Source organism: Osmerus eperlanus, chromosome 24 (assembly GCF_963692335.1).
Source record: "Osmerus eperlanus chromosome 24, fOsmEpe2.1, whole genome shotgun sequence".
Taxonomy (NCBI): domain Eukaryota; kingdom Metazoa; phylum Chordata; class Actinopteri; order Osmeriformes; family Osmeridae; genus Osmerus; species Osmerus eperlanus.
Window position 1 is genome coordinate 3,462,466 of NC_085041.1, and position 13,054 is coordinate 3,475,519.

At 47.9% G+C, this 13,054-nt stretch overlaps 1 protein-coding gene across 1 annotated transcript in view; it reads right to left on the reverse strand.

The window, feature by feature from the left end:
* Nucleotides 1–13,054, reverse strand: part of si:ch211-51h4.2 (uncharacterized) — a 48,924-nt gene that overhangs the window by 4,252 nt on the left and 31,618 nt on the right. Inside the window, exons 12-13 of the mRNA XM_062450758.1 lie at nucleotides 12,282–12,425; nucleotides 7,496–7,538 (exon numbers count right to left, since the gene is read on the reverse strand). Coding sequence (XP_062306742.1) covers nucleotides 7,496–7,538; nucleotides 12,282–12,425 — 187 coding nt within the window. The remainder of the gene's footprint in view (nucleotides 1–7,495; nucleotides 7,539–12,281; nucleotides 12,426–13,054) is intronic.

Sequence of the window (13,054 nt, forward strand, 5' to 3'; positions counted from 1 at the left end):
GCAGACACTCAAAACATCACGGAACAGACCGGAAACCGGGAGCTGACCTGCATGCAAACAGCCTGCCGTGATCACAGCTATGTGTTTACATAAAACATGACATTATCATACGGGACGGAGCACAGGAAGTCCGGGACGACGCAGCAAGGTAAATGTCAGCTTCTGACATTGAATGGGTCTGATCTGAAACTGACGTCAGCCGACCGGAGTAGCCATGGCAACGAGAGCATCGGTTTAGGTGCCAGAGAAGCTTCAGTTGAATACCAGATTATGTTTGGTTTCATAACTGTATAAAAAAAAAAAAAAAAAAATGTTTTACTGTAACTTCACAAAATTGAGCTTTTGGGATATTTTCTTGTTCACAGCTAAAAGTAATGAATATGCAGAAGCTTCATAAACGGAGTCCCTGTGAGAGAAGTAAAACTGTATTTATATCTGAGATGCATCGCGCTTGGAAATGTCATTCTGACACGCATTGTGTCTGACTAGCCTTGTAAAATATGTGAATTCGAGTATAAATAGAAAGTAGATCATTAAAAGCCCTTTGATGAGTTCAACCGAGAAACATAAGTTAACTTCTCTAAGTTTATACCCAAAACTTTTTCCTCAGATGAAGTGGCCTTTACTAAATCCAAAACAACCATAGCTAACAAGCCAGTAGAACTCGAATGAACATACTCCATAAAATAATCAAAACTAAAATAAAATGTAGTGATTATCAGATTCATCAGGGTGGGTCGAATCTCAGACATCTGACAGCTCCATTTGCTGCCTTTCTCTAACCGCGATATACAACCCCTGCACTTTTATATCACATGCGTGCCAGATTATTGCATACACATATCTACAATTTACATCCCCCTAGTGTGATGTTTTCCACCAGAGAACAATATTGTCAGAGGTTAGGGTTATGCTTTCCTGGTAAGGGTTAGAAAAAATATTGGTCTTAACCTTTTCATGTTCCTGTTAAATTTGCCTGAAAACGCCTAAACAGCATACCCAAAGTAAATTGGAAGCTGTTCTTGAACCATTTGGAGTACATGCATGTAAATGATCTCTTTTGAAAGCTGACACTCTGAAGTTATGTCCCCTGTTGTCAGGACCCCTGTCAGTCCTTCTAGTGTTGAGTAATAGAAGCTTGAACACAAGGAAAGTGAAAATTTCTATTTCCGCCTAGATTTTGTTTTGAAAACAGAGGCCTGAATAGGCCTAGAGGTGGTAGGTATTATCTGGAAGACTAAATTGGACCACAGGTTGAAGCCTTACCCAATTAAAATCAAAAGTCAAACATAATACCACAATATATTCATATTTGACACATGTTTTTATAAGAGTACATCCAGGAATTTTCTAAAAGGGTCTTTTGGAGACTCCAAAATGACCCTTTGTAACCAAGGTCAAGGTCAAATAAAAAGGTATTATTTTTCATAATTGTTATCTCTAATGAAAGGTGGTACTTAGAACTATCATATATAATAGCTAAATCCCTAATTAGTAATACTGAAACACAAAAACTGAAGCATGAACACATTGGAGTGCTTTATCTGATTCCAAGGATTGGCGCACAAAGAACACTGATTCTGTCAACCATATTGCGCAATCGACTGTTATTTTGAAGGCTCCACAGACGCATACAAATGAGGTATTGGCATTTTCAGCTAGCTGTCAGCTACAAGGCTAACGAGCTAATTTCAGAGCCAGTCGAAGCCAGTTCGAGAAATTTGTTTAGAACGAGTGTGGGGGGGGGGGGCGGGGGGGGGGCAGGACGCACAGACCTAGTTGGCTTTAGAGGGCTGTCAACGGGGCATGGAAGCTCCTATTGGGTCGAACAAGGTGTCAATCAAAAGGGGAGGGTTCAACGGACATTTTGAGACCTTCATTTTGTAAATACTCTGTTGATAAATCTGAGAAAATAACACTTTTATGTGAACAAGTTGTTTCTTCCGTCGGCTAACTTGCATAATGAAACAAAGGATAATGGCTATTCATGAACGTAAAACATTGTATTTGGACGAATTACTTTACATGGTTAGATACTTTGAACCCTTGGGACTTACGCAGATCAAGTTTTGATGGCATAATTTGCACACCTGGACCTATTTGAACAACTTAGGGTGAGTACAACTTTTTTCTTTGGCATTGTTGAAGGAATGTTCACCGGAAAAAGACGTTGACTTTGCTTGCTATTGCGACTTGATCTTGAATTGGTTTATTTCAATGGAAGCACAAGAATCGTAGCTTTCCAACGATGTATAACATGTGTAGCGTCTAAAAAATATATTTTTTAGAATTTAGTGCGTCGTAACTGAGGAAGGGGGAGGCAGCATTTTTGTCTCGCGAGCGAAACAGGAGCGTAAACAGGTTAAACACGGTTCGCTGGTCGTCCTGCAAAGCACATTTACAACCTCCCTGCACTGGCCCTAATCCTTTTACATAGCAGAAGAGAGGTTTGTCTGTTTTCTCAGAATAACTGGACTCGTATTCCCTCCACCTTCCATTTCTCGTTTATTGAACCCATCACCTTAATTTATCATCTCAGGTAGCATTGTTTGTCCTTACAGCACAGCTAATGGTTGAACATAGCGGTTTCCAAGGTAACCGACAATAGTGGTGCTATGAAAAGAACTGCAGACCCCGCGTCTCTTAATAATTGATGGAGCTGCGTCGATGTCAAGTCCTCAAAAGAACTCTTCATAGGGTCTGTCTCCGAGAGAGCTCTCTGGGAGCTGCGGGCGAAGCGTGTCTGTCAATCTGCCTTTCAGCGTGCTCCCACAAAGACCCGTTATCTCACCTATCTCTCTGACACTAACTGACATTGGGTAAACCTGAGGAGGCCCTCTGAAAAGGGTCTGTGTCGAAGCCGGGGAATTAAAGAAAAGAAGAAGAAAAACGCCGCAGAGAGCAGTGTGTTTAATGGTTTTGTTGAACGAATATTGTCCTTGCATAAGTGGGCCTTCCCGCTTCATGACAGGTTCTATGGAAACACAAAAAGCCAGTGTGAAAAGCTGACACGTTTCAGAGACACGTTAGCCGTCTTCTGAAAGAAGTTCCAACGGCCTTATAAGGTGTTCCTCCAAACTCAGAACTAAACCAGCATTCAAGCTGATCCTGAGGGACACCCACATCTAGTCACATCATCCCTGACATCCCTCTCCCCCCAGAGTTAGCAGACAACTACTACTCCGCCCCCTCTCAGCAACCATCACCCCCCCCCCCCCCCCCCACCCCCCCCCTCCCTCATCCCTGGCAGCACCCCACTGCTTTCTGGGTAAATCTTATTAAGCTACTCTAACACGTTAATTTACGTTATTTCCCCGGCGTAAGTCAACAGCATCAAACAGTCAGTCATCCATAATTAGACCCAGCTCAAGGCCTGGCAGCGCCCTTGCCTCTCTGATCAACGCCCGGTCTTGTTGATGGAAAAACAGTGGGTGATCTGGCTCAATCAGACCCTTTGTGGTGGGGCCACGGCAGCTGATGTGTTTACCAGGGAAGGGGGTCATTCGCTCGTGGCTCTACCCTGCGGTGAGGTACTCTGACTGGGCCCCGGACGTGCCAGCGAGAGACAAAACCTCGGCTCTCTTCAAGCACTGCCGGGCCGGCGCGCCGCGGGGACGTCGTGGGCCGTGCGCTGGGGGAGAGCCAGAGTTCGAGCCCACGCCAGCCCAGGACTTCAAAGTCTCCCCCCGCCCCCATCCCAGCACGCCAGCCCGACTCTCCGGAGTTGAAAGTGAAGGGAAACGCGCCCTGATTACCGATACGGATATTCAGCTTTAGAAGCGAGTCCTGGAGAAGCAGTGAAATCAGTGAGACGACCACAGACTCTGTAACACGAGGGCTGGATGTGTTTACTAATGATGAGCTTAGGGAGCCTCGATGAAGACACTTCAGCGCAGACAGGCTTTTAATACTCTCCAATATCACTGAGGGGAGGAGCAAAACACTAATTGAACTCCCAAGCTACGGATAAAATCCCATTTAGTGGAAGAGGCGTATTATTCCGTCTGAAAGAAAAACAACACGTCACATATTCAAGTGCTCTCGTCCTCAAGCCATGCCACCTTTACAAAGCTTCGGCGGCCAAGCCGCAGTAATGATTCCGATATTTCAATACACTTGATTTTCATTTGCTCTAATCACCGGACCCTCTCAATTGGCGCTGACCCTTTCAGCCAACCCAATGAGATGATAACTGTTTCAGCTGGGTGGTGATCGCTGACTACCCAGCCATTACAGTCATTTTGTTGTGTGCCAGACCCCTAGGTGAAGTAATTACAGCATGTTTTCGTTAGCACAGCAGGAAATCCATGCTGACGTGTCGAACCACTTCCTGCGTAATTGTGTCAAAATATATCCAAGTCACATTCGGCGGGCGGATTGCCACCGTAGCCCATTATTTTTCCTTGTTCTGCCTGGCTGCACGCACACACACACGCACGCACGCTCGCACACGCACGCACACACGCTCGCACACATACACATGCACGCACGTGTAGGCCCGTGTGTGGTAATGTCACCTCTGTACTTTTCCATTATCAAACGAGGTTAAATTGGTGTAATTATTTTACGGATGGAAGGCGCTAACCTGGTTGGTCGGCCATCGTGGATAATAGCCAATCAATGTTCCGCAGCCCTAACGCGGCATCCCCTCTGTGAGAGACAGAGATATGACGGGGGAGGTCCCTCTGCGGGGCTCGTGACTCGTGCTTCACACACACACACACACATTTACATTTAGTCATTTAGCAGACGCTCTTATCCAGAGCGACTTACAGTAAGTACAGGGACATTCTCCCCGAGGCAAGTAGGGTTAAGTGCCTTGCCCAAGGACACAACGTCAGTTGGCATGACCGGGAATCGAACTGGCAACCTTCGGATTACTAGCCCGATTCCCTCACCGCTCAGCCATCTGACTCCCTACACACACACACATCCTCTGTGTGGGCGTGCACTGCACGGAGACCAAAGAGCAGGATTTCTTTGGCTGGTTCATCCGAGACGCTGTCACCCAGCCAGTAGTCTCACACGGGGCACCACCGTTGTGGAGTTCAACGTGTCGGAGGTAAGACTGAGAAGGGAATGTAATGCCGGCTGTCTACTCCGGTAAGTGTGTGTGTGTGTGTGTGTGTGTGTGGGGGGGGGGGACATGTAAGAAGGCGCCCTTTCTGACCCCCCAGGCTATGACCTACACCTGTCGATCACACTGCTCAGTCGACGGCTCGCGTACACATCGGGATTGTGTGGGTTTACTCTCTCACACACACACACAGACATTCTGCAACCAGCGCTTCACATGGACACACACACAGACACAAGTACTTTAGTACACACACACACACACACAAACGGAACCCTTCAGAGACACACACGAGGACACTGTGTCATGTTGCTATTGTCCCACTTCCTCCGGCCCTTTACGCAAACAAATACACACGCACACCTTGACACACACACACACACACACACACACACACACACACACACACAGTCTGACCTGCTGCCCAGGCCTGTGGGCTGGCGAGGCAGAGGGGGAATGCTGAGAAGGGAGGTCTGCTAGCAGAACAGACGCTGGGGTTAGAGGACATTCATTATGCATTCCTGCCCACCCTCCCTCCTGCAGCAGCCTAGTCAAAGGAATCTCTGAGCACAAGTGTCAATGCTGTTTTAACCCAACTAACCCTGTCCTACACACACACACACCTTAATGGGCTGGTGCCCACAGCAACACACATGGATGTACATGAACACACGGACTGGCTGTCTGACTAACTGATTGGCTGGTTGACCGCCTGGACAATTGGCTGGCTGACTAACTGATTGGCTGGTTGACTGCCTGAACAACTGGCTGGCTGACTAACTGAGTAACAGGCAGACTGACTAACTGGCTGGCTGGCTGCTTGACTTCTCAGCTGTAGTTGGTAGGTAGAAAGGTGAGCGTGTTGACGGATGGGAGAAGTCAAGTTAGTATCCAGGATGCGGTCTCCTCCAGACACACAGTGACTGACTGAAGACTTGATTAGGGTACGAGTATTTGGACCCCTCCCCCACACACACACACACACACACACACACACACACACACACACACACACACACACAGGGACCAGGACCAGCGCCAGCAAATGTCCATGAAACCTCATCAACGTTAGGGTGGAGTGTGTGAGTGTGTGTTTCTGCGGCATCTCCACACACTGTAATGTGCTTGACTGGATCAAAACCCTTGTTTACCAAACAGTTCGTTCAAGGGAGCACATTCAGCCCCTCTCTCTCCCCCCCCCGCCCCTCCCTCTCTCTCCCCCCTTTTTTCTTTGTAACTCTCAGAAGACAGCAAAGGAATGTTAAGTATTATGCGACAGAATATTTGACGGGGTGTGTGGGGGTGGGGGGTGGGTTTAGAAAACAACCCTGAGAACGTTGAATAATTCATTTCTTCATTTCTCCCTCCCAAACTCCAGATCTGTGTGTCAGCTTGTCTCTGGAAGTCTGTCCTCTGGTTGTTCTATTTGCTGATGTTGTTTGCAGAAGCCAGAAAGAGAGAGAGAGAGCGATAACAGCCGGTATGATGCATTTGGTTTGATATGATCACAAACCTCTAAATGACGCACAAAGACACTATCGAGAACACGCTGTTTGTTCACACTAAAACTCCTCGCCGCGAAACTTCCTACAGTGTAGCTCTACTTGACAGCTCTCCTGAGTTCGGAATCGATGTAATCGCAGCCTCTGGGCATGCTCACCAGGCGGCTGCTAACACACGGACGATTTACAAGGGGATGAGTCTGGACCTCTGGGTTCAATTCCGTGGCTAAGCCCAAAACTGAGCCAAATTAAAGCATAAGCTTCAGATGCTGCATAATTAATGTGTGATTCACAACTCTTTGGCTTTCGCTTTCTCGCGCTCTCTCTCTCTCTCTCTCTCTCTCTCTCTCTCTCTCTCTCTCTCTCTCTCTCTCTCCTCCCCCCCCCCCCCTCCCTCCCTCCCTCCCTCCCCTCCCTCCCTCCCTCCCTCCCTCTCTCTCTCTCTCTCTCTCTCTCTCTCTCTCTCTCTCTCTCTCTCTCCTCTTTCTCCAACTTTGATAATGCTGAGGAAACCATTTCCTGGGAGGGAGGAGACGGCGCTAGGAAGTCTGGGAAGCGTCTGCCTCTAACAGAGTCAGCTATGCCTCCGCCCACACAAACCCTGTGTCAACAGTGCCGCTTTTGGGAATGACAGAATGCACGCCAGGGAGACAGATCGGGCACTGCCATTACACCAGTATAGACCCCCAATCCAGGCTCCAACCCCTTTCAGCTCTGCTGGGACACTGCTGGGACACTAATACTTAACTGCATTGAAGGTGTATAAAGTTACGGTGCATTAAGTGACTTGGTTTTTGCCCAAAAACTTGACAGCTGTGGATTGTGCAGATTAAGCTTCAACACACCTGTAGTAACATCATATATCATAAAAGTGTTGTCACTGACAAATGAAAGTAAACTGAATAACAAGTCCTACCTTTGTGAGAGGAATTGTAGCGATTTCTCCTGCTTTCTCCGACCTGAGGAACAGATATTAAGAGATGTTATGAAACCTACATGCTGTCTAAATGAGCACATCAAAACTTTGATATAACATAACATTATCTAAAGTCTTCCACCCATACCACATCCTGGAGGACACACATTTCTACTCTGTTAAAAATGACAGATAAAACAGGTCTAGTTGGTCCTAAGAAGAGGTTAGACAAGTAATTTCCCTCCAAAAATACAATAACAAACCCTAAAATGTTCATTCTAGAACCCTTTCTCTGACACTGCAGGCTCATGTTCTCCACTGAGACAGACCCTCTGGTAAGTACAAATGCCAACATGCACACAGACAAGTGCACAAACGAGGGGAAGCGTGACATGTGTCGCGAAGCCGCCACTGTCACGAGAGAGTAAAGACACAGAAGTGCATCGTGATGAGCAGCTGTAACCGCGTGTCTGAGAGAGAGAAAGGGAGACGGGGATAGCAAGAAAGACAGGGATTGACAGAGGGAAAGAAAAAAAGAAGAAAGGAAGAACGAAAGAAAAAGACAGACAGAGAGTAAAAGAGAGAGAAGGTTAGAGAGAGAATCTAAGCGAGAGTCTCCCAGGATGTGCCTGGTACTCTTGTGTGGTGAGCACATTAGCATCCCAGTGGCGTTAGCTGCAGAGCTAATGATTAACCATATACACCTGGGAACCAAGCATGACCAAAAAAGAGACCACTTCATGAAATGCTAGCTTATATCAAAAGCCCATGTGAAGGATATGTGTGTGTGTGTGTCCCAGAGATACTGTACCTCTCCTCTAGATTGCTCAAGAGATCTCTAAGGATATCAATGACATTCCTTAACAAATGGAAAAACCGTGGAGCGGAAAAAACGTTTAATAGAATCATTGTTGATGATAAATTCATCAAAAAGACAGTTTAGCCGGCTCTAATTGAAGGGGCTGGACGGCCCCCCTCCTGCGGGCCCCACAGAAACCCAAGAACCTTGATAAAAATGGGAGTCAGGTGTCTGAGCGGTTAGGGAAGCGGGCTAGTAACCTGAAGGTTGCCAGTTCGATTCCCGGCTCTGCCAAATGACGTTGTGTCCTTGGGCAAGGCACTTCACCCTACTTGCCTCGGGGGGAATGTCCCTGTACTTACTGTAAGTCGCTCTGGATAAGAGCGTCTGCTAAATGACTAAATGTAAATGTAAAACATCATTAAAACGCTGAAACGTTGATATTGAAAGAGCTGTGCGTTTGATGGACAGGGTGGTCAATATCTCCACTTCCATCAACACGCAGCGAGAGTCTGAGTCACTGAGACCAGCGCTAACTTTACCTTGCAGCTCGCTTTCGCAAAGGCTTGCTGCTGGCTATTCCCCCTCTGTGTCTTTGATATTCAAATCCGTTCTCCCTGGTTGTTCAAGAGAACATTTCTCCAGGGATTCATCTTCATGTGGAGTAGCGTTAGCATCAGTATGTAGCCAGCCTGGCTAGCTGGTACTGTTGCAGGCCAGCTTGTAATCTACCAGGGCTTTGCAATGGACATAAGAAACTGAAAACACTGTCGTTTGATCTACAGTGAATATCATATGAGGAACAGTATGCGGTAGGAGAGAATTCTTGTGTTTTTAACTGCAATTTGCCTCATTTTTCCTCTGCAGTGCCTCTGCTGTGGCTAACATTTATGTCTCCTTAGGTACATTTAGCTTGTTTGAGAAAAGTGGACAGGAGACTTTTTTTCCATAATGTTTAATGGCGTGAAACATGACGCTCTGTAGAAATATAATTTCTAGGTTTCAGTAAGCGAACACCGGGAAATTGTCTAGAACGGCCATCAACATTCGATCGGGGCTTTTTCCAACAAACTATTTTAGCTACCTGTATATGTGACAGATAGATAAAGCTGTACAAAGGCCAGGAGGGAAACTGTCTACTCCTTTAGCCATAGCGTTTAGCATCACTGAGAGACAGCTCAAGCAAGACAGGTGTTGCTGAGGACATTGATGATACCTGGGACTTTCTAGGACAATGACTTTCGCCCCGACATGAATTATTTCTCTCAGGGAGTGTGCGTTTCCCTTTCTCTTTATAACCCTTCCTCCCCCTTTCTTCTTCTCTCTCTCTTTCGCTCTATCCATCGTTCTGGGCTGTGTGAAGCGTTCCGTGTGGGATAGGATGCTCCACATTTTTCAGTTGAGGCCCTCACTCCACTCCACACCCCCTCACCTCAGTGCACCCCTCTGGGTTTGTTTCCTTTGTCCCCGGTAGTCTTTGACAAATTTCTGTGGTCTAAGCAAATACGCAAATGTGACAGCACTTTGCTGACAGAAACAATCAGTGTTCAAGGGCTGGCGGATAAGTGCCGTGTTCCATAATGGGTGTGAAAACCACTGGGTGCTGCACGAGGACACACACACACCCCTACCTACACCCCCCCCCCCCACCCCCGCACACACACAAACACATTTGCAGGCAAACAGTCAGTCACACACATACACTCACTAACTTCTATATCCCACAGCTGAAGTCTGTAGAGCTTGCTAAGCTACTGCACTAATAGTTTACACCAGTAACTCCATGACCTTGGAACACAGAGAAACTATTTGGCCCTAGATGCTGGATGTAATCCTCTCAAATCCCTTTGAAAAGGTAAGTAAACCCTGCTAAACATTCCCTCCCCTGCGGGCCGATAGGAGCCCCCCCCCCACACCCCCCCCCCCCCTATTAATATCCCTCAGACGCAGACAGACTGTGAGAGGCATGGAGGCGGGGCCAGGGAGGCAGGGCCATGGAGGCGGGGCCAGGGAGGCAGGGCCATGGAGGCAGGGCCATGGAGGCGGGGCCATGGAGGCGGGGCCAGGGAGGCGGGGCCAGGGAGGCGGGGCCAGGGAGGCAGGGCCAGGGAGGCAGGGCCATGGAGGCAGGGCCATGGAGGCGTGGCCAGGGAGGCGTGGCCAGGGAGGCGTGGCCAGGGAGGCGGGGCCAGGGAGGCGGGGCCAGGGAGGCGGGGCCAGGGAGGCGGGGCCATGGAGGCAGGGCCATGGAGGCAGGGCCATGGAGGCAGGGCCAGTGCAGAGAGAGGACAGGGGAGGAGGTCTGGTCCAACCGCTGGCTGAGTTATCACAACAAACATGTGATACCCACACACATACACACGCACACACCCCCCCAACAAACCTGTCAACAGAACCAGATTTAACGAGTCCACTCCAACTATACAGCATGCAGTAAACACACACACAGTAAAACGCTATGCTGTTTTTTTTGTGTGCCGAGCACAGCTGGATGTTTTATAATGGCAGTGAAAACTCAAGGACAATTATAATCTGTATAAGGATCACTGCTTATATCTACCGTAAGTAGGCTTGCATGCACACACATACAGACTTAACCACCTATACACACACACACACACAAATACGACAACACAAAAACAACCAAAAATGTATTTAACGTTTCCATCTACTGTATCTATCTACAGTTTATGCTAAATAGTACACACACACACACACACACACACAAGCTGAAAGGGGAGATGGTAAATATAAGCACTAATGACTAATGAGTCCTCTGGTGTGATTATGAATTCCGCCCGTCTTCACAGACTGGGGGCGTGACGAGAGCTTCGCATCTCTCCTCCCGTTCTGGACTGGCAGCCAGGTACCTCTAGGGGGCAGTGTTGTTCTATGGGAAACCCCCGACGAACGCCCCCGAGAAACAGATGACACCTGTCGCTATCGTTTGGAGCCATTTGGAGGGGCTGAAATCCTCTTCTCCTTGACGAGCGACGATGGTAAGAGGAAAATATAATCAAATCCATGTCAGATAACCAAAACGAGATCCATCAGCGTTCCCCCAAAAAAGCGACATCATTGTATCGTAGGGGTAAAAATAGGTGAGGCTGTTTTCGGAAGCTCATTTTGGGAGCTAAACCAGATAATTCAGCAAAGGCCATTTGAAGGCTGTACAGAGTGTATATTGATAGCCCACTAACTCACACCTCCAAGCAAGCCAGGCAGGTTGGGGGAGACTGTTTCATGACTGGTTTCCAGGCTGCTCGCGAGGCATTGACTGACAGCCAGTCGCGGCCATGGCGAGACCAAACCAGAAAGATAGGGAAAGAGATAGAGAGACAAGAAAACCATCTTCCCTATCTCACAGGCGGTTCATCAGACGTCACTCAATCCACAAACCTCTGAGGGCCTCCTTACACACACACACACACACACGCACGCACACACACACACACACGCACACACACACACACACACACACAGGCACGCACACACACGCGCATACACCCCAACTGAAGAATGAATCCTAAGATATATATACACACACACATATATATATATATATATATATATATGTACATAGAGTACTGTGCAGTAGTCTTGTGCAACCAAGGTTTTTCACATGAATATTGTATTTATTTCTTCTTCTGAATTTGTGCCGTATTATAAGTGCTATTTTGGTGAAAGGTTTTGTTTAGTCTCTCCCTTTCATTATTTCTAAAAGAATTTTACCTTTAATTATTAATTGTGCCTACTGACTTTCAGTACTGTGTCGAGAGCGAGAGAGAAAGAGAGAGAAAATCCATGGAATCTGTTCAAGGACTTCCTTCCTTGTTCTAAAAAGTCTAATTAGATAGTGTTATCTATCATGGTACCTGTGTCCTGAACACGGGTCTATTTTAACCAGGCCACAAATGGGCAGAGAGAGGAAACCGAAGTGGACGTCTGTACAACAACAGGAAACAGGAGGGGACCAAGATTACTCACTCCTCAAGAGAGATGTTGGAGAAGAGGAGGGCAGATTGCCCAGGATCACGCCCGGACAGGACTGCACTCATGTTCGTTATGGTTTCTATCACCGAGCTTCTTCTGACTGACGTCTGGGGGACTATCTCCAGCACCGCCCAGCACCTGGGACAGAGACAGAGACAGAGACAGAGAGAGAGAGAGAGAGAGAGAGAGAGAGAGAAATGGACAAGGAAAAGATAAGACACCAAAAACAACTTTCAGCCAAGAAGTCCAAACGCAGCATGTGAGGAGCCCAGAGGAACAGATGGCGGATCTATGTCCCCGCTCGTTTTGTGTTAAACCTACATCAAGACGTGTCACATGTAACATTCCTGACAGAGGAACCTCGCGCGCCGACGTCGAGCCGGCCGCCAGGACGACCCCGCGTTCCCGACAGCCTCATCAGTGAAACCCACGGTGGCCCGCACGCGAGGGAACGTCGCCACCACAGAGGAAGAACGGAATCTTCCGGAGACGCCATCTCACGGTGTTAAGTCAACTGAATCCACGCCTCGACCGCCGAGTCACATAGCGAGGGTTCTGCGGCTCCTACGAGAACACCACAAGCTCCCTTCTGATGTTCCGCTCCGTGCTGCAAATCTAGCCCACGTCGCACACACGCGACTTGTGAACGAGAGAGGGACAAGCTAGCCAGCATCTGGCCATTACTGTTCCCTGCTTCCATTAACTAATGACCCCAGGCAGCTATGGCAGTTTTCCTCTGATTGTAGCCCAGCGGTGCTTTTTCTGGA